The 21,717-nt window shown below is 35.6% G+C and overlaps 3 protein-coding genes across 8 annotated transcripts in view; 1 reads left to right on the top strand and 2 right to left on the bottom strand.

Moving 5' to 3' along the window:
• Positions 1 to 193: 193 nt before the first annotated feature.
• On the top strand, positions 194 to 5,607 carry LOC105216400 (centrosomal protein of 97 kDa). The gene is made up of 13 exons (XM_011190871.3): positions 194 to 701; positions 1,268 to 1,425; positions 1,495 to 1,755; positions 1,912 to 2,108; positions 2,167 to 2,250; positions 2,307 to 2,581; positions 2,656 to 2,733; positions 2,803 to 2,991; positions 3,107 to 3,286; positions 3,439 to 3,757; positions 4,391 to 4,558; positions 4,620 to 4,911; positions 4,974 to 5,607. Exons 1-13 carry the CDS (start codon positions 698 to 700, stop codon positions 5,415 to 5,417), a joined length of 2,649 nt encoding a protein of 882 aa, XP_011189173.2. The 5' UTR covers positions 194 to 697; the 3' UTR covers positions 5,418 to 5,607.
• A 929-nt stretch (positions 5,608 to 6,536) lies between these two features.
• On the bottom strand, positions 6,537 to 7,511 carry LOC105216401 (probable RNA-binding protein EIF1AD). The gene is made up of 2 exons (XM_029042958.2): positions 7,352 to 7,511; positions 6,537 to 7,254 (listed from the first exon to the last, which is right to left on the bottom strand). The coding sequence occupies exon 2, from the start codon at positions 7,243 to 7,245 to the stop codon at positions 6,745 to 6,747; it is 501 nt and encodes a 166-aa protein (XP_028898791.1). The 5' UTR covers positions 7,246 to 7,254; positions 7,352 to 7,511; the 3' UTR covers positions 6,537 to 6,744.
• Positions 7,512 to 10,730: 3,219 nt separating this feature from the next.
• Positions 10,731 to 21,717, bottom strand: part of LOC105216402 (protein cappuccino) — a 93,202-nt gene continuing 82,215 nt past the window's right edge. For 2 of the 6 annotated variants that reach the window (XM_011190874.3, XM_029042954.2), the window contains exons 7-11: positions 20,664 to 20,824; positions 12,672 to 13,545; positions 11,633 to 12,607; positions 11,275 to 11,572; positions 10,731 to 11,128 (exon numbers count right to left, since the gene is read on the bottom strand). In XM_011190874.3, the coding sequence (XP_011189176.2) occupies positions 11,020 to 11,128; positions 11,275 to 11,572; positions 11,633 to 12,607; positions 12,672 to 13,545; positions 20,664 to 20,824 (2,417 nt within the window). In that variant the 3' untranslated portion in view covers positions 10,731 to 11,019. The remainder of the gene's footprint in view (positions 11,129 to 11,274; positions 11,573 to 11,632; positions 12,608 to 12,671; positions 13,546 to 20,663; positions 20,825 to 21,717) is intronic. The other 4 variants (XM_029042953.2, XM_054226282.1, XM_029042956.2 and 1 more) reach the window with 4 other exon arrangements.

Below are 21,717 nucleotides of genomic sequence, written 5' to 3'. Positions count from 1 at the left end.
ATTAAATACTATAATCTTTTAAATGATTTGTTATTATAGGTTAATATCTTTCAAAATAAAGCTTTGAATTAAAAACCAAGTGTAAATTTACTCTTAAAATACTAATTTTTTTAAACCTATGGCAACATTCCACTACCAATCGGAAAGTTTATTTTCCAATTGGAACAACACCCTGGCATTTAATTTTTTTCGCGGCAACCCGGTAAATGTACAAAAATCAATCGAGGCAAATCAAATTCTGCTACTGCTGCCAAAATTTTCAATTTGAAAAAATTCTAAATAAAAATTCTTTGCAAAATTCGCTCATCTTATTAAATTAAAACATTTGTACAACATGCTAAGGTCTTGTAATATAAAGTCGAGTTTTTAATTGAAACATTTGTGAAAAGTGAAGAGTTCAAAAAAACAATTTAAATAAAAAAGTGTATGGAAAAACCGTCAAGTCGTATTTGTGTTGATTTTTTCACACCGCTCTTCTATCAACGCAAAAAAACAACATCAGCTTAATATTACTACAATTACCAAGGCCGTCACCGTCAACGTTTCCGGGCAGCATAAAAACAATACAATTTGAAGTCTTTAATTTTATTCATTCACACAGCAAAATTGAACGGGCCATTGATTTTTCACAATTGTTTGAACAAACTGCTGGAATTTACAGCGTTTGGAAGTGGTAGTGCGACAAAAGGCTGCTAAAATGAGTAGGTTACATTCAAAGCATTAAATATATTTTTATTAAACAATTATTAAGTTCATTTTATACCAATTTGGGACAAGGATAAAAGTGCATGTCATCGTGATGGTTAGGAACGATTTGTTTTGACTACATTTTTCTACTGATTTGTTACAATTATGTACATATATTTTTTGTTTACACGCTATATTGTATGTGCTGCGATGTCGTCATCACCGACATAGCCGCAGGCGCACAACAACAAAAATATCCTTAAAGTTGTGTAGGAAATAAGGGGGAGGTTATTTGTGGCTCTCAAGTTATGGAGTGCTTATGCTTGTTCAAAAATGCATTCATTGAATTTGAGCTACTTGTAACATGTATATTAAATTGTTTTTAATTTATTTTTATATATAAATAAAATATAAATTGATTTTAATTATTAAAAAGTATTTTTTTTTTTTATATTTTGTTTTTATAGAAACATTAAAAATATTTGGAACCTTTAAATTGTATAACAGCGTAGAGCCTTAGCAATTTAATTCTAAAATTTTCTTACCTATTTCACAAACTCTTATTTACTTTATATAACAGGCGAAGAGGAGAACGATAAAGTCACTTTGGATCTCTCGCGTAAGCAATTGAAGAAAGTGCCAAAGCAAGAAGATGCACAAAACGTGCGTATACTCAAACTAGATGAGAATGAACTGCAGAAGATCGACAATATCGACTCTTATTTGAAAATTGAAGTTGTAAGTGCGAATATTAGCAACAATAATTAAAATAATTAACTCAAATCTTTATTACTTCACACATTACAGCTTTCCCTGAGTAAAAACCAGCTGCTACGCATGTATGGCGTCTGTCGTTTGCATTGTCTGCGCGAATTAAATCTCTCATTCAATGGCATACTCTCGATTGAAGGACTAAAAGATTGCATACATTTGCGGCATTTGAATTTGGAGGGCAATAACATTAAAACTATTGAGCATTTAAATAATAATATTAAATTAGAATATTTAAATTTGGCTGAGAATAGTATAGGCAGTATATCGGATATATCGTTTTTGAAGAATTTAAAGGTGAGTAAATAGCAATTAAAAAAAAAATAAAAATTAAACAAAATAAAAAAAATTCGAAAAAAATTAAAAATTTCAAAAAAATAAAATAAAATGTAAAAAAAAAAAATTAAAAATAAAATAAAATTTTCTGAAAGAATTAAAAAATCCTTTTTACAGGAATTATATCTGCAAGGCAACCGCTTAACGCATCTCCGACAATGTGATAAATATTTACCCGTATCCTTGGAAGTTTTAACATTAGCAAAGAATTCTATTAACGATTTAAATGAGATCTGCACGCTCTCCAATTTATCAAATTTACATAGTCTGACGTTGAATGAGAATCCATGTGTCGTGATGACCGGCAGTACAGAGTAGGTTTTGTTTAGAATTTAAATAAATTCTTCAATATTTAACACTATATATTTTTAGTGGCTTCGATCATCGTCCTTTCGTGTTGAATTGGTGTATGAGCTTAAAAGTGATTGATGGTTTTGTGGTCGATCCCATAGAGAGGTACATTATAATATACATATTTTTCAAAAAATATACTTATTATTCCTAAATTACAGCCTCAAAGCAGAATGGCTTTATAGTCAGGGGCGTGGTCGACAATTTCGCATCGGTGAACAGGCTACTTTAGCCAAGTACTTAAGTTCTGTCTGTCCACTTATTGGCAAGGCTTTAGAGAACGAGAATGAACGCAAGCTACGTCTGATACTCAGCAAAGCACAACAGCATCAAAGACAATTGCAAGAAGAAATATCGGAAAATTCAAATGCGTCCAGCAACAATTCACCTTCTTCGTGTCGGCGAAAGACGAGCAGTCGCATACAATCGCCAAGATGTGAGGATTTATTTTATATTTTATTTTTGTTTTTGCTATCAAGTACCTAATTTCTTATTTTATTTAATTTATAGTTTCGCGTTTAAGTGGGCGTCAAGGCTCACCTGACTCAATGGTGAATAGCTATCATGGCAATACTTCAAGTGAAACGAGTAAATATTTTGAGTTTGCATCGATTTTTATATTTATTTTTAAATTAATGCTTTAAAATCCTAATCCAGTTACGAACAATGTAAATCACACCGCACCGATGACCACCTCTTTGATAGAGAATATCAAACATGATTCGCTGCTAATGTCACAAAGCTGTGATGGCACAACAACCGGCGGCGGTGGCAGTAACATAAATACACGCGCGAATAATTCGCAGGAATCTACGCCACGCACGATAACACCAAATCCTTATAATGGTTAGTGAAAAAAATATTTTTAGGTTAGGTAACACACTCCAGCAGTCTACACACACATTTTTATGCAATAATCCTACACTTTAACTGAAAATAACGTTTCTACACCTTATTGCAGATCAAAATTACACAAATATGCCCGTGAACGTGGGTGGTCCCTTGGCCGCGGCCTCCAAAATGGTGCCTGTGCCAGAGACGCTTATGAGTCCGGACGTTTGTCCCGCCGCTGTGGCGCAACGCGTCACCGTCAACGCCATCAATACGCAAATGCAAAATTCGAAAACACACAAAAACAAAGGTGATTTCCGTTTATTGTCATTTCCATTTCATTTTTTCTTCTCGGCAAAACGTATTTTTATAATTTTCATTTATTTCTTACAAATTTTTTGTTGTACAGCTGTCATTGATTGTTTGTAAATATGCGAGTAATTGATATTGAAATCGTTTTAGATAATAAACTCAATTCACCGAAGATGCGTAGTCCACACTTGAGACGCAATACGGAACGCTATAGTCCCAATATGAGTCCGCGGCGCGGCAGTAGCGCTTCAAATTTGGCGCTGCAACATAATAACGTATCGAATTTGAATCGCGCAGTGGCGGCGCATGCGCAAACGCAAGTGGATAATCAAATGAAATCGCGTTTAACGGGCAATTCGATGCATGTGGTGGCGCTGGATACCGGTTCGGGCGGCTTGAGTTCGGATGATGATAGCGATCATATAAATATTGATAAGTTGAAAACGATACGCAATAAGGCGGCACAGCGGTAATGTGAAAATTTTTGAAATTTTTTTTGAGAATTTTTTTTTTTATTATAACTTTTTTTTAGAATTTTTTATAATTTTTAAGAAACATATTCTCTTTTATGTTTTTAAGGAAAATATTTTTTTTTTATTTTTTCTTTAAATTTTTTTTTTAAGCTATTTTTTTTTAATTTTTTAAGAAAAACATTATTTTTAATATTTTTTTTGGAAAAATATTTTTTAACTTGTTTTTCTAATTTTTTTTTAGAAAAATACTGTTTTTTAAACCTTTTAATTTTTAAAGAAAAATATTGTCTTTTATTTTTTGAAGGAAAATATTTTTTTTTTATTTTTCTCTTAAAAAACTTTTTTTTTTAAGAAAAACTATTTTTTTAATAATTTTTTAAGAAAAACAGTATTTTTAGAAATTTTTTTGGCAAAATATTTTTTAAACTTGTTTTTCTAATTTTTTTTTAGAAAAATACTGTTTTTTAGATCTTCTTTTAATTTTTTAAGAAAAATATTTTTTTAACTTTTTTTGTAATTATTTATGAATAATATATTTTTATAAACTTGTTTTTTTTTTTAATTTTTTTTTAAGAAATTTATTTATTTTTAAATTTATTACGAAAACTAATTTTCAATTTCAAATATAGCACACAACAACAACAGCAAAAGGAGGCTAGTGTACAGCATGCAGAGAATCATGCTACAGAATCTTCGGCGGTGGTTATACAGAAGATTTGGCGCGGCTATCGTACACGCAAGAAAACCAAGTATATCGCCGAGAAGCTGCTCAAGATACGCACACACGAGTATATTGAGTATGTAGATCTCCACCACACTTATTGGGTATCTTTATTAAGCTTAATTCTATAATTGCAGTAAGCTAACCAAAGATATGGAGCTGACCAAAGCGCAGCTGGAGAATGAACGCAAGATACAGCAGCTACAAATGCAGGCTATAAATGCGTTGTGGAAGAAGGTCTCCACCATGCAGGGTGGCGCAACCGTCAGTAGTGCCACAACCAGTTTGGGTGATAGCACAGCTACAGCGGCTGCGGATAGCAGTAATGTCAGCGTTTCGACGGAGTGTGGGCGTACCTTAGCGCTGGATAACAGCTCCACCGCGGCGGTACATGACTTGGCCAAGACATGTACAATGCTTACCAATCAGGTAAAGTAACCTCACTTTGTTTTATATACACTTTGCACAAACAATTTTAATTTCCCTAAAAGGTGCAACAACTGCAAGGCTCCATGCGTGACATACTCAACTGCCTAACGTTATTCTGCAACTTGCCACAGGAGAATGTCAAGAAATTGCTGTCAGCCGGAGTCGCAGACGCACTTGCCACCAATGAGAAACGTGATTGCGCTGCTACGCAAACGGAAATCGTCGCTGTGCATACGCCACAAATTGAGAATCAAAGTAATTTCCCATTCTCGAAAATACGCCCATCAACGTTGCCGCTGGACAAGCAGAAATGTGGTGTGGGTGGTGCCGGTCAACAGCAGTCAGTCTCAACGGGTGTTGGTTGTTACTTACAGCATGAACAAATCGCCGAGGATAGTGAGCCGGCAGAGCAATTCAATGAGAGCGGCATACAGAGTGAGGATGTGTGCAGCGTGGCTGAGTTGGGCGATACGTGCGGTGAGAAATCCGATGGTGGCAAGGAGTAAATTGCAGTTTTCTTACTTTTCATATGTGTAAAATTTAGTTGCGTGTAGTGTAATACCCAAGCAGTATAACGGTGTATATATTTGTGTGGGTGTGTTTGAGTGTGGAAAAAGTGTAAACTTCTCACAAATTAAACAGTGTGCGCAGCCTAAAAAACACAGTGAAATACACAGATCTCAGCTACGGAATGTATATTTTCCCAATCTATTTTAAATATAAGTGCTATGCTTCTTTGTGATTTCTCTACAATAACAACCAAATTGATTTCGGTGTGTTTTTGTGTGAATTTTCATTTTATTTTGGTTCCTTTGTGGTATTTATTCGGTTTAAGCAAAATTTACAATTTTATATAACTAATTTTAATGCAAATTAATGACATGTTAAAGAATTTTCCAAAACAACCGTATGTCAGAATAATACAAACGGAAAATTATTTGTAAAACAAATAATGTTTGTGCTCCATCGTGATTTCGCGAAATTTATAATTTAATATTTTTTTTTTTTAATGAAAGCTGAATATGTGTAAACAAAAGCTTATTTTAACAGCTGTTATTGTACAGCAAGCAAAAGTGTCGAATTTGTGCTAAGCTACTTAATTAAAAGAAAAATACAAAATAACACCAAGAATGTGCATTGGACGTGAATTAAAATATTTATAACGCGATTTTGTTGAATCTTAAAAGATTTTTTTTAACTATAATGTGATTTTATTTATGAATTTTAACTAATTTTATTTTCGTTGAGATACCACTTTTTAGTAATTGGTTTTTTTAAAACTAATGAATATTTTTTTTTTTTTGGTCAAGGACGCTTTGTGAAAAGCTTATGCCCGACGTCCACTTAAGTGCACTGAATATGCTTTCTAATAATTAAGATTTAAATAAATGCTTTCACACATAAAACTTAGCGAAAAATATGCATTAATAAACAAAAAAAAAAAAAAAAACAAATTAGTGCTATGCTTATGAAAATAAAACTGCAAAACGTAAATAAAAAATGTAAATTTCGAGCTTTTGCACTTTTTACTGATTTTTACACTCTAAGTAATATTTGCAACTTAAAAATTGCCGAGTTTGAATAAAAAAAATGCAAATAAAAGCAAAATTTCGAAAAAAACTCAATGCAAGAACAATTTTGTTTCGATACTATTTATTACATTAAAAAATAACCATATAATTAACGTATTTATGATAAATTTTAACACTAAATTATTTTTAATATGCATACGTAGTTGCAAAATAACGCAAATTAGTTGTTAGCACAAAATAGCACACATATGTTGGTAGCAGCAGTATGGAAATTACTGCAGCATGCTAAATGTCGCCGAAATTAATCCTCATCACTTGAGTTTTCCTCACCATCATCATCATCTGCATCGCTATCACTATCACTCTCTTCCTGCGTTTGTGCTGGCCTATTCGGATTTTTCATCAACAAGTCATCACCGTCCGACTCTTCTTCGTCGCTATTCGCTTCCACTTGCTCGTGTTCACGTTTCTTACCAAACGCCTTTGGCCACACACCCGCTTTGGTGTATTCCTTGATGTGTTCTGGTGTAAGGATTTTACAAATCTCTGCCTTCACTTTGTCACCCTCTTCGATGGGTTCCACGAGCACATAATCACCACGTTTAACCCAAACATTTTTACGAAACTTATTGGGCATAGATGCCAGGAAATTTTCAGCATTTGCCTCCGATGTTTCTACTTCGTGCAGATTATTGCCACGACTGCTGACCACACGTACAATCTGTTGTTGCTCGGTGGGCAAGTCGAAATCATCTTCCATCATTTCCTTAAGCACATGTTTGCGACGTACTACGCGAGACATTTTGTAGCGCTGGAAGATTGATAAAATAATTAATAGAGTTGATGCCTGTAAACAGCAAACTGTGCGCTGTTTCACATAACAAACTCAAAATATGTTTTCCTCGTACCTTTGTTGTATTCAAGATTTCAATTCGACTCGTTTTCTTATATGTTTCTTTTTTATGCAATATTGTGCTTGTAAATGCATTTAAAATCAAGTTAATTTGCGAAAATTGCCGCAAAATGCGTGCTTTGGAATTTTTTGTTAACCACGAAAAATTCACTACTGTCAATCAAATGTCAGCTGTGATTGCCTGAGTTGCCAGTATGCACGAGAATTTTATTCAACTGTCATTTAAAACATATCGAAACGATATTGCATATCGGAACGGAAACGTGGCAGCCCAGGAAGTAACGGGAAACCAACCATTTGTAAAAGTTTTCGTCGGTCGGTGCGCGTTTAATTCGTGAATTTTTTCGCAAGTTAATTAATTAGTTTAAAAGTTTGTAAAATTATCTTAAAATATTGTAATATTGTTAAGTAAAGCGTGTTTTATTAGTGGTATATGAAGTTTCGTTTCGTTTTTAGTTTTTACGCGTTTAAATCGTGCTTGTACATTGGACACTTACGGCGTTACTTCCGCAGCCATTTCTAAATTGTTCGGTCGAGTCGGGAATAATTCAAAGTATGTACTTCTTTTGCATAAACTGTTTAGTTGATGGTGCTTTTAAATCGCGTTAAATATTCGTGCGTGTTTGTTAAATCGTTATAATTCGTTTTGTAATAAAATTTTACAAAAACTGCAGTCCGTCGTTGGAGGCTCACATGCATGCATAAGTCTACGCGTAAAGGTTAGTGCAATTAATATATGTACATACGTATGTGTCTTTGCATAACCTTAAAAAGAAGTTGTAGGTGTAAGTAGCTCTATTAGCCAGCGGCCATATTTGGAACTCCAACACAGTAAAGCTGTTCGAAAGTATGTGTGTACACAAGAATGATACATTGTATATATGTATTCTATAATTCTATGTACATATATATATAATTAATCCAATGCATTTGCTAATTTGTGATAATTTAGCGGTGTTAATTCAAAGAGGAACAAATATAGAAAGAAGAGAACTAAAGTAGTATATACCTAAATACAATTATACTTATAATAAATGTTTCTATATTTTGCTACCAATTTTTGAGCTTCATATATACACTACAGAAAGAACTATGAACATTTAATCTTGAAAGTTGGTTATTTTAAGGCTGTACGAAATCCATTCCTATATTTTTAAGTAATCTCTTTTAATGATTTATTGGTAATAAGTAGTACAGTGTCAGTGTTTTCCTATAAACATTTAGTCTTCCAGTGTATTTATAATTTAAAAAAAGGTGCTCATATAAAACTATAAGAAGTTTAAACGCTGCTTTACGCTGAAAATAGTACATATTTCTGTAACAAGCTCAGAACTAATTGAACAGAGAAGCTACAAATATAATTAAAAAGTTATTATGTAAATTCCCAAAATTTAAAATACATAATTCATACAATATACAAATATTTCTTACGTTTTTTGTTTGCACTAACATGATTTTCTTATTTTATTTCTTTAATTTAAGATTCTTTATTAAACAATTTCTAATTTAAAATTTCTTTCAGTTTAAAAATAATTATCAAAAGTAATATTTTAATATAATTTTGTCTTACTTTATAAGTTAATAACAATTACAATGCGTTGCTTTTATAGTCGTATTATTGCTTTCTTAAAATGTGTAATAATACTTTCTTAAATAATTATAATCCTTTCTTTTTCATTTTATATACAATTTTATATAAATTTTTGTGTATTTTGTATTTTTCCTTGATTTTTAAAGATAAAATTGTTTATACATTTCTACGTGATTTGATCAGTGTCACCAAAATTTTACATTTATCTAAACATCCCTTTATTTAAAGCCTTTTCCTTGAAATAGTTTATTCATTGTACTTCAGCTTAACGAGCATGGAAAGTCGTTGCTGTAGTGACCAAAATCATTATCTACATATATCAGGAAAATTGCGAGTTGACAATCTTTAGTATGATTTAAATAATATCCGTTCCAATTATGTAGATTTGTGTTTTGGGAAAAGTACGTTTTTAAAACTATCAGACTGAACTCGCTGTGGATTACTAACGCACTTTTTCCCCTTCAGCTTGATAATGGACATCATCGCTCGCAAGACGTGAAATGTCCCGGGAATTTCGTCGATATTGTTGAAAATTGTCTCTTCAAGACCATCGCAAGACGTGAAATATCCCGGGATTTCGTCGATATTGTTGAGACTTGCCTCTTCTAATCCTTATAAAATTTCATTGAGTGGCAGTGAATCCGCGACATTGTCTGATGAGCCTACAAAAGAGACTTGATGAGGTTAGTGCGTATCGCGTAGGAACTTAGCTTTCGGACAGGCAGTATTTCGTGGACCTAAAGGAAATTATTAATTGCGATTGTAATTGAAAATTTTTGTATCTCACCAAGCATAGAGCGATTACCAGCACTGTTTGAATTTAGTAATGGAGCCGTAGTCAAATATGTAATATCACAAAATTATTTGTAGCGCAGTAAAGCACACATTGATAAAGGTGTTATGGATTTGAAATTAACGTATAGTGTACGACATGCTTCTTTCCACTTTGATATTATTGACTCTTCACGTCTGCAATGACTTTATTGTATACCGTCATGCATTCTTGCGCAATGGTATTACAAATTTACATATTTTTTTTTTTTAATTTCCAATCCAACAGAGCACATTCAACGCGTTTAATTGCAAATCATCTCATCCCCAAATGTACGTGAACGCAGAGGATTAAGGTACACATTTTATATGGTTAGAACTGCAATTGGTGTTTGTAGGCAGTAAATTGTCCGTAGGAACAAGAAGGAGATGTTTAATGTACTTGTATTTAGCATACCTTTGCTGTATCGAGGATTTTATTAGAATTCACATTCAAAAATTCTATTTATGTGTATTTTTCATTTCAAAGTAGCCGCTTTAAAAAATTTTCCAAATTGCTAAAATGACAATCAGCTGTTTGCGCGTGAGTTGCCAGATGGCATGTGATATTTATTTACCACGTAATATGAATCATAACGAAACGTTATTATACTTCGGAACGGAACGGAAATATAGTTGGCAACGCAGGTTATTGCGGGAAACAAGAGTATTCGTGACATTTCCTTCCATAAGTTAATGTTTCGGAAGGGAAACGTGGTTGGCAATGCAGGATGTAGCAGGAAACAAGATTTTTCATAACATTCCTTCCATAAAGTGAATGTTTCCTTTCTAATTTTATGGTTTATAGATTTATTATTTTAAAAGCGTTTAATATTTCATAAAATTCAATGTTGAATTATTCACGACTATAAAATTTGATTTTTGAAATATTTTTCCGATGTTCAATTATTATTATTATATTATTTCACAAAAAATATGCTGAAAAAAACTCTTCATTTAATTTCTTTTAATTTAAGCGTTTTTATTTAACAATTTCGAATTAAATATTTTTTGTAGTTTAAAAAAAAAAATTGGAACAAAAATAATATTTCTTATATAAACTTAATTTAGTCTAAAGGCTAATCATTATATAAGGCTACTTAGCTAATATTACAATTATAATAAATACAATGCGTAAAAAGCTTTTAGAGCAATATTAATGTAGTAGGGGTGTATATGAATGCTTTCGTAAAATAATTATATTTCTAACAAATTTTCTCATTCTCATTCTAATAAAAATTGAACTGTTTTAATGCATATATTTATTTTTTACTCAAGCGCAAAATACGTTCCTTAAGGCAGCCTGGTGTCACTTTGGTCGTTTTCACCTTTTTACGTGATTGTGTTTGTATTTGCTTGGACTTGCGTAACCTGAAAGAATATAAATTTTATATTTATTTATTTTTGTAATTTTTTTTTTCATTTATTTTTTGTTTTTTTTTTTTTATTTTTTTTATTACTTTTAATTTTTTTTTTTTAATTTTTTCTTTTTTTATATTTTTGTGAATTGCACTTACAAGTCGTCATACAGCGTGGCTATCTCCTTCTTCCATATATCCTTAAAATCATTCGTGAAATTGGTCCAATACTCAAAGAACTGATCGGGTGTGCATTGCTCCAGCGCACGTGATTTGGGTGTGAAATGATAGAAACGCATTGTCTCGATGAAAGTCGTGCGTGACTCATCCAAGTCCTTGTAGAGTTTATCAATCGTCTTCGTTGCACCTTCGATAAACTCTTCCATTTTCGATTTAAATGGCTCTAAAGTGTTAGGCGTTGAGGCGATTACAACGCGTTCTGTGGTTTTTTGATTGGCTGGAATGAAAAAAATACATTTTAGGTTCATATTCTTTAATCCTCCTTTCCCACACGCACCTTTCAGTTTCTTATGTAACTCCATTATCTGTTGTTTAACCTCATCGAAGTCCACTTGCGCAGCACGCTCCACATCCGATGGTTCTGGTATGGGTAATATCATTTCCAGCAACTGTATGCCTTCCTTGCGACGCCTACTTATATAGGTACGCACGATGAAATGCAGCAGTGTTGTGTGTGATTCCTTCGATTTGACATCCTTAAGTTTACCTAAAATCTCTAATGTAAAACCGTCAGCTTGACCACGCTGTCGATTGCCACCATTCATATAGTTGCCCAACGTTAGTATTATCGTGAATACCAGCTTCAAGTCTTCGCTCTCGATCAGATATTGTGAAAGTTGTGTGACAACTTCCAATTTGCGCGCAATTACCGTGGCCGCCTCTTCGAATTCGGCTTGGAAGACAATGCATGATATGCGTTCCGTAGACATTGAGATCTGTGAGATTTTGAGTAAAAATTGTTCGGGATAGTCTAGCGGTATGTCGCTTTGTGCCGCCTCCTTGATCAGTTCCAATTCCTCATTTGTCGCTTTGATGTTGATAATCTGTTGTAGGGTCTCTAAGCTTACCACCGATGTATCCACATGGTAGATGGCGTGTTCGATCTCACAGATGTCCACATGTAGACTGCGCGACACGATGCCGACATTTTGTGAACGTTTGCTATCCAGCACCTTCATTGCCTTGACACGCACCTCTTTCTTCTCTTTGGGTTTGCTGATGGGCACCACTGCTTGACGCGAGAAAAGTTCGGTGAATTCGTCGATGTTATCGAGACTTGTCTCTTCAATTTCCTGCCAGATTTCTTTGGGTGTCGTCGAGTCTGTGGCATCATCAGGTGAACTACCACTGCCGCTAGAGTCTGTACTTGGTTGCGGCGGCGGCGGTCTGGGTGGTGGCCCACTAGTGACTATGCGTGTCCAGTAAAGCGGCTTCATCGGTTTGGGTGGGTTAACGGCAGTCTTACGCAGTGCTATGAAGCAAATATAATAAAGTTAGTTTAGATCTACAAATAGTTCCGGAATTTCACAACTTACTATTCGTGGTGTGAAACCAAGCACCTTCGGTTGGGTTTGGCAGTGGCGCTGGTGTGGCAGATGAGGGTGGTTTTGGCGCACCGGGCGGCGGGGGTGGTGGTACAGCTGAAATATTGAGTGGCGGCAGCGCAGGTGGTGGCGGTGGTGGAGCCGGTCCACCAGGAGCTCCCAGCGCTGGTGGTGGTGGTGGCGGCGGTGCAGGTGCATTCATGCCTGGTGGCGGAGGAGGCGGTGGTGGCGGCGGTGGTCCTGCTGCTGCTGTTGATATTAGCGCTGGTGGAGGCGGCGGCGGCGGAGGAGGTGGTTTCGCTAGTGCATCAAATGGTGGAGGCGGCGGTGGTGGCGTTTTAGGTGCCTTCGGCGCTTCTTCGCTTTCCGTCTGCATCTCCCGATCACTGGTTTCTTTCGCTTTTGCTTTGCATACGGGGCAAGTGATTGTGGCCGTTACTAATACCTCCTCAGTCTGTATTGCTGTATCCTGTACTGGTTGACTGGTTATCGCAGCTACCTGGCTTGCTGGTGTTACTAGGGGTTTTTCAATTTCGTAAATGGTGGCTTCGCTAGCATTTAGCAGATCTGTTAATTCTATGCAGCGTTTTGATGGACGCCGTGTCATTTCGCTCGCGGTCAGCAGTTCGTTGACCACAGTATGCACTTCGGTTAGATTGCCACAGGCAAGCAGTCGCTTGCGGAGATTCTGTTGAAATGTGAGATCGCCCGTGGTGGTGTCCACTTGTACGCCCTTCGGTATGCGCGGCACTGTGCTGGGCGTACTGCAATGTGGCCAAACGGCGACTGTGTCCAGTCTGCCTGGAGTAAGCGGTACAGATGTGGTTGGCGCCTCCGTATGCGTCCATTGGTACATGTAATAGGGCTGGGGGAAAGAGAAAAATGCAATGCGGTTAGTTTGTCTATTTGGAAATGATAGATTTTAGGGATGTGTTGTGCCTAGCTACAGAAGAGAAAACCTCAGTACTACTATTTATTCTATATTGGCAAAGGCCTTGCTGTAAGGCCATTCCACAAGATTCGTTCCCCGTTTCTGTTGCAATGTTGAATCTTCAAGCGTTTTTATATCATGGAAAAGCTTTCAGAGATGCTAAATATTATAATTTAGATTCCTTCATTAATCGGTAGAATTTTTGGAAGAACCTTTGTCTTCGGAAAATCACTTAGTACCAGTCAAGCAATGAAGTCTAGGATGGAAAAGGGATCTTCGTTGATCGGTAGAGTTTTTAGAAGAAACTTTGTTTTCGGAAAACACTTCATACCAGTCAAGGAATGAAATCTAGGATGGCAGAGGCACCTTCGTTGATCGGTAGGGTTTTTAGAAGAACCTTTTCTTCGGAAAATCACTTATGTAGCACCAGTCAAGGAATGAAGTATAGGATGGAAGAGGGAGCCTCAGTTAAGCGCTTGATATGGCCTCGTGACTTGATTCAAATATTAAATTCTTAACAAAATAATAGAACCATGTTAAAGGAAAAAATTAGAAATTTAACTCTAAACTCAAACTCTATCGCCTCACACCACTTCGAGTTATGCAATATTCCGCACTTGTGACAAAAAAGAAAATCGAAAATCACAACAAGGATAAGCCAACAGGGGACAGTAGTGTAAGAATCTACAATTCAAGAGTGTCGCGCGAAACAGGCAAAAGGGTACGATACAAAAAAAAAAAAATACAAAACCAAAATGGCGAAAAGCGAAAAAATTAGCAACAACATACTTACAATTGCACAAAGAGTGCAGCAGCAGTGGTCGCGGCGCAAATGAAAGCGGCTGCTGCAAGAGCAAGGAAGCGAGGCGGGCACTTCAAGTATCGGAGTAGCGCATAGCAATTTGCCAAGCCAAATTGTTAATGCCGAAGGGATTGAATATGCAACGGCAAGGTAAAAGAGGATATTGCCGCGCTAACGAATATGTAGTTATGCAGGTGGGTGGATCCAGGTGTCTGTGCAGGTGTGTATTTCTGTGGGTCCATGAAGTCATGCAATCTTTTCCAAAGTTAAACGTCACAAAACGTTGATTGGCATAACGAAATGTTTGAGGGAGTTAAGGGGGAGGGGCGAAAAATGCCGTGGATTAAAAGGCTAATAGTCGGCGAGATACAAATTCGGTCACACACAGACATACCTACTTATATTTGTATGTATGTTTGTTGGTATGTGTTAGAGTTGAGCGGTGTTGCCTTGCAGCTCTCTTCCCAATTACAAAATTGCTAATACAGAATCTCTTTAAATGCACATGTTTGTTGGCTTAAGCTTCCTCATATGCATCTACATATAGACAAACATACATACACACCCCTCTCACATATTACTTTGTTTACCGTTTCTTTTTTGTGGCGCAATTTAGGTTTAACCGACGCTTTTCAGACTCCAACACTTTGCATTGAACTTTTCATACATACATACATATACAGTTTGTTATTTACAGTTCCATATGCTCACACACTCTCACAAACACCGCATATGCAGGCTTGTATGTCTGTCCATGTTTGTTTGTGCACTTGTTTGCAAAGTGCAAATTATCAACAGTGTGTAAACACTCTGCTCACAAATGGTGTGAAATGCGATTAAAGGTTCGTGTGTGTTTGTCGTTTTTTTGTTTTTTTTTTTTGCATCATTCATTTATTCTTTTTTTCTCTCTCAACTTGCCCTTTAAACTTGATTTGCATTTTTATACGCGAAGCTCTTAAAATCCCTGGGTCTGTGTGTCTGTTTGTGGGTGGAGGCGGGGGAAGCGCGAAAGATTTTTCCAAAGTGTTTAGTGGCTTTGTGTGGCTGAATGCGCAGTATTTATTGTGTTTTTATTGGTGTTGGTTGGTGGCGCCGATGCTTTAACCATTCATTTACTTCCTTATGTGTTTAAATACATATCTACATACATACATATTGAACATTTTGAATATTTATACATACTTAGAAGAAGTGCTTGTGTAAAAATCTTTGAAAAGCGAGAGAGCAACAAGCTAATTACAATGCTGTTGTGGTAGAGTTTGTCGCATTGAAGTTTAATGTTTTCTTCAATTAGAAATTGAGTTGATGCTAGCGGAGAATAGGTAAAATTACAAATGAAGCAGAAATATTTTGTTATCAAAAATTTTAGTTTTGAAGTAAGTAGAAAAAAGTGAAGATGGTGGTTGTACTCAACACCTGGAGTAAATTGAAAACTCTAGCCGTATAAAGTGTACTAAATAATAACAGGCAAGGAGTCTCAATTGAATGCTGTAGAGATTTCGAGTATTTCGATTATTCTTGGTATGTATTGGTATTGCTTCTTGGGTGTAAGAATTTCCATTAATTCCAATTAGAGATCACGTGAATATCCAAAAATTCAATAAAAATGTCCATTTGGTATCGAATATCAGTATCCTCGTTACATAAATTTTAAGAGAGTATTCCCAACTTTTGAGCTGAACTGGTAAACCCCTCGGACGTAAGTATGTTGATGATATGTGACTTTCACATTTTAGCGGAATTCAAACAGAATAAGACGTCTTTGATAGGCTACTTTTCTGCTCCCTTTGTTCAGCTTTGCCACCTTGTAAAGGATTTAAATGCGATATAGACTCATTGGAAGAGCATTATCGCTTGTTTTCCCTGTTTAATAATACCAAAAAGTTATTTAATTTGATTCGCCGTAGAGATAATACTTACAAGCATAATTGGATTAGACATACTTTTTAATTAAAAATATTGGCTAACGGTATTAATTGCAAATTTACTGTTTTTAACATATTGGTATTAGAGGTTCTTGAGCTCAAAGCCAACTTTCTTTTCTATAAGTGAACTTTCTTTTCATCATTGCTAACTTCGACATCTCGGTTATCCTCTGGATGTGGAATACATCGGAAGATTTATGTATTTTAGTGAAAAGAAAACCGAAAGCTTCGTTATAGCTATTTTTTTGCCTGATTTGGTTCTCTTGGGCTGTTTTCTGCTTTAAAATCCCAAGTGTTAGCTCCAGTATACGCGGCACGTGTCAAATTGACTAAACTTCCTCAAGACCAGTGCCTACCAAAGGGCTATGAATAATTAAAAGGTGTTTATTTTGAATTTACTTAGACCAAATTGGCGCGTTTTCCACTTCTCATAACAGCCAGTTCTATGCAGAGGGATTATATCTCAATAATAATTCGAGCAGTGGTCATTAATATGACAGCATTCTCTAAAATAATTTCAACAACGTATTTTCCAAACTTAGATGAACTTGTTTGCAGTGAAGAGTTTAAGAGATCTTACAAGATGTACAATTTTCATGTGCTTGCTCTAATTTTTCATTGGCGCCAAAACTTAGCCACCTTCAAGAGAAAACTTTGGTAAAACAGCCACAATGGCATATTGACTCCGAACATTCAGCAGTTGCTTAATTATTAATTTAACTTTTACCTACTTCATCTAGTACAAAGTTCTTCCGCATATGCTACCTTTACACTCTTCTTCAACGCCCGTTCATTATCCTTGCTGCTGCAGTTAGATGTTAACAGTTGTAAATAAGTTTCGCCATACTTTTATTGTGTCTACGTGACGGTCTAACGGTGTTAAGAACAAAAGAACCAAAAAAGAAGCCATTGAAAAAAACTGAGAACACGTATTCCTAATTATTTCAACAGACTAAATTGGCGTGAAGTCACCTGTCATTTGATTTATTAACTTTGTTGCTTGACTATGTAATCGATTGAGTTGGCGCAGCACGAAGAATGCGCTAAGCGGACACGACCCAATGAAAGCGAAGTTCGATGACAGGTGGACTTCCTCAGCTGGAAAGGAGTGTGGTTTGTATGTACTTTGTGGTGGATTAAGAGAGTTTGAGAAAGTTGTAATTGCGTTACACATACATAATTTGTGTGATAATCATTTTGGATGGCAATCGAAGTTTGTCTTCTTAATCTTATAACATAAAAATGTATGTAATTGAATAAAGTTCGGACTTAAAGTCGGACATAAAAAGTCAATGGCGCTTTCCGAACTTTTAATTACATTATATTTTTTTTTTTTTTGTTTTTTTTTTTTCACTTCCTCAGCCGAAAGTAGTGAAGCGAAAAATTCGGAGACTTCTTCTTTCTTAATAACTGCGCATTCATCAAGCTGTCCGTCTTTATTTACTGTCCGGTTCAAAGTTTACACTGTCTCGTCTGAAATACTCTCAAGAATTGCGTGAATTTCTGGAAGTGCTGAAAGCAAAAAGCACATAAAAAGTCGGCTCTTTAGATTTCAGTTAAAATTGAAAATGCATTTTTTTGCCATCCGAAAATCAACGCTGGGACTCGTTAAAAGCGGCGCGTAAATGTAGCTGAATCTAAAAAAATCTTTGACAAACATTCGCAGAGTGAATCTTTAAAATCGCCAATCTATTGAAAGCGTCTATGCAGTGTTGCACTCAATGAATTTGCATTAAAAATAGCGTTATCAAGTGAAATAAAATGGAATAGAGCAAAATGAAAGGGGTAAAAAAAAGGAATTTGTGAAGCAGCCAAGCAGCAGCTCGAGAAAAAATTGACACTTGAAACTGGGCACAGTTGTTAATGACACTTAATAACAACAACAATATACAACAACCATGCCCAAGTCAAGGCTTTCTTTAGCCGGTTGGTGACCGTTTTCGTTTTTTATTTATTTTTATTTTTTTTTTTAATTTTTTTTTCTCAGCTAAAGCCATCTAAGTTTCTCTGCGCGCTTAACTGTCATAACTCTTCTACCTGGTGCGTTCCAGAGAAAATGGTGTTTTGAAGGAGGAAAAAAGAATTACTTCGGAACAAAATTTCTTATCTTTAATTCCATCGAACTGTTAGTTAACGATGGACGTCAGAGTGTTCTATTGGGATCTCAAACAGCTAGTTAGGTTGAGTTAAGGGGTAGATCTCCGCAACTGCAGAGAATCTCACTTGGATAGATTCGACTGTTCTTTGTGATACTCAGATACTACTGACGAATCTCTAAGACCTAAATAACTAGTTAAGTTGATTAAAAAAATTTTGGTTAGAAAATCTAGAAGTCATAAGGAAGTCGGTCCTAGAAGAATACGAGAACTGGGATGTTTGGAAAAATTGTTGGATATCATATGCCCAAAAAACGAGAACGAGTTATCATTACACTTCCTCTAAAGTTTTAGAGAGGTTCTTCCTTCGTTCATGGGTGGATCCAAAAGATTTTTGATAAATAGATATCTTTAAAGAGAAAAGCGGGCGGTATAAATGTTCTGTCACATTTACAGCTGCTGGCGTACGCCGATGATATTGATATCATCGGAAGCAACAACTCCGCCGTTTATTCTGCTTTTTTCCCGCATGGATAAGGAGGTGAAGCGAATGGGTCTGGAGGTGAATAAGGACAAGACGAAATATCTCCTGTCATCAAGCAAACAGTCGGCGCATTCGCGTCTTGGCTCCCACGTCACTGTTGATAGTCATTACTTCGAAGTCGTAGATAATTTCGTATACCTGGGAACCAGTATCAACAACACCAACAATGTCAGCCTCGAAATCCGGCGCAGAATCACTCTTGCCAACAGGTGCTACTTTGGACTGAGTAGGCAAATGAAAAGTAAAGTCCTCTCTCGGCGAACCAAAATCAAACTCTACAAGTCGCTTATCATTCCCGTCCTGCTTTATGGTGCAGAAGCTTGGACGATGTCAACATCAGATGAGACGACACTAGGAGTCACTAGGAGTTTTCGAGAGGAAAATTTTGCGCAATATTTATGGTCCTCAGAATATTGGCAACGGCGAATACCGCAGACGATGGAACGATGAGCTGTACGAGCTATACGACGACATTGACATAGTTCAACGAATAAAAAGACAGCGGCTACGCTGGCTAGGTCAACACTCCAGCTCTGAAATTGTTCGATGCAGTACCCGCCGGAGTAAGCCGAGGAAGGGGAAGGCCTCCACTCCGTTGAAGGGACCAGGTGGAGAGCGACCTGGTTACACTTAGGATCTCCAACTGGCGCCGAACTGCGAAGGAAAGAAACGAGTGGCGCACTCTCATCGATTCGGCTATAACCGGCTAAACGGTTCAACGCCAATCACATCACATACATCTATAAGTCTAGGAATCTGACGATAGAAGATCGCTGGAAGAACTTATAATTCGAACCAGCAAAATACTGAAGACTAGGAAAGCTGACATTAACCTAACCAGATTGGTTTATTAGCTTAAAAAGTACTATATGTCTTGAAAATCAGGTTCCTAGTTTGTGATATCTTTCCATTAGAAATGGGTTTTCAGAAAATCGACCAATCTTCGATCAAAAATTCTTTTTTTTTTTGAGAAATTTAAAATATTTCAGGGGTCCTTTGATTAGCACCTTAAATATTTTTCCTTAACTTGAAGCAAATTTTGATTAACCCTAAATTCCCAACAATTTCAGCCATTGCCTATGGACCACACCTTGTTGCTGTTGTGCGCATAGTTTAGCTGGAATCGAAGCTGTAGGAAGTGCAAAACACTTGAAGGCAAGTAACTAAGTCGGTCGGTTGGACGACTGGTCGTTGGTGCGGCCGCCTTGACAACTTCAAAGTACGCTCAAAAAGTTTGGTTGCATTCTCGCTTGAGCAAAGGATTTCCATTTTTCTTTTATTTTTATTTTTTGTTTTAATTTTTTGCATTTGTTGTAGCGCAATGGCTCACTCACGCTGAAGGAGTTGATAAGTTTTTTAATTCTTAAAAGTACCGTTTTTCGTGTTTGTTTTTATTTTTTTCTCATAAGTTTTCTAAGTGCAGTGGCAAAAGTCACTGAACGTTGGAATATCAATTTTTAATTTGTGGCAGGAAGTGATGGTGGCGCTTTGTTTTTGGAGTTTTTTTCTTTTTTTTCACTCCTTCTCTTCACCTCAATCTCTTTTCTCTTCCTCTTCGAAGTTTTCGTTAGACTCAACCGTAATTAATATGCATTAAAGTTTACTACACAGTTCGTCTTTAAATGTTGTCTTTTGCATGCTATAATTCAATTTTTGTTTTGCCTTATTCTCATTTAAATACTTACACTGAAGTTTTTAATATCCGTTTCCTCGGAGATCTGCTTCAACACACCCACATTGATTAGATTGTTACAATACTGTATTGTTAGATTATTCAAGTCTTGTTCATTGAGATTACTGCCCGATTGTTGCAGCGATGAAATCAGCCATTTCATGAGCATTTGACCTGTGGGGGGAAATGAAAAGAAGTAGAAATTAAAATTTGTATTAAAATATTAATTTCCTTTAAATTTTTTCGTTCTGCTGCTTCTTCTTTCCCGCTTTTACTCACTTATCTTGTAGGAGCTATAGATCATGTGTAACATTTGTAAGAACGCCACCATGCTGTTAAACGGTATATATATAAACTCAAAATAGACGCTCTCGCACATTGAACAGTTATAAAAATTGTGATTTTATGGATTTCTTATTTGTTTTTAAAAATATTTTTTAAATAATATTAGAGAAAAATATTTTCTTTTTATGACACAAAAATTCAAAGCATGAAAGCTAATGCGATACAAAAATTTATAAATAAAATTTTGAACACAGAAAGACACAGAAAATTTTCAAACTAAAATTTAAAGTTATATATTAGTTAGAAGAGAATTAAGTAACATGTTTTTAGAAATCGCAGTAGTGATTTTATACACTTGCGAGTGTAAAGTTAGAGATTCTAAGTTCAACATTTCTTAAAGTCTCGAAGGAGATGGAAATTAATTAATGAAAAGATCATAGTTAGTGTAATAGCCTTTTCACACAGCCAAATTGATGGATCAATTAAAATTTTGATCAGCTGTTATACATTTTTGGTTTTGCTTTTCATAAGAAGTTGCTAAATTTCATAAGCTGAATGCTATTTTTTTTTATTTATTTCCAGTAGCGACATCTATCGTCGTGTAACGTGAACAACGGTCTTTGTCGCGGAGTTGCATTTCATTTTCAAGTCGATTAAAATTCAACTAAAAATTAATGTAGATTTTATTTTGTATGGTAAATCGATCTTCATTCAGCGTTTTAATCGAGCAGAGGCCGGTTAATTGATCAATTAGCTCCTGTGTGAACATGTTATAATAGAGT

This window comes from Zeugodacus cucurbitae, chromosome 3, assembly GCF_028554725.1.
Source record: "Zeugodacus cucurbitae isolate PBARC_wt_2022May chromosome 3, idZeuCucr1.2, whole genome shotgun sequence".
Classification (NCBI taxonomy): Eukaryota; Metazoa; Arthropoda; class Insecta; order Diptera; family Tephritidae; genus Zeugodacus; species Zeugodacus cucurbitae.
This window is presented reverse-complemented; position numbering and strand designations above follow the sequence as displayed.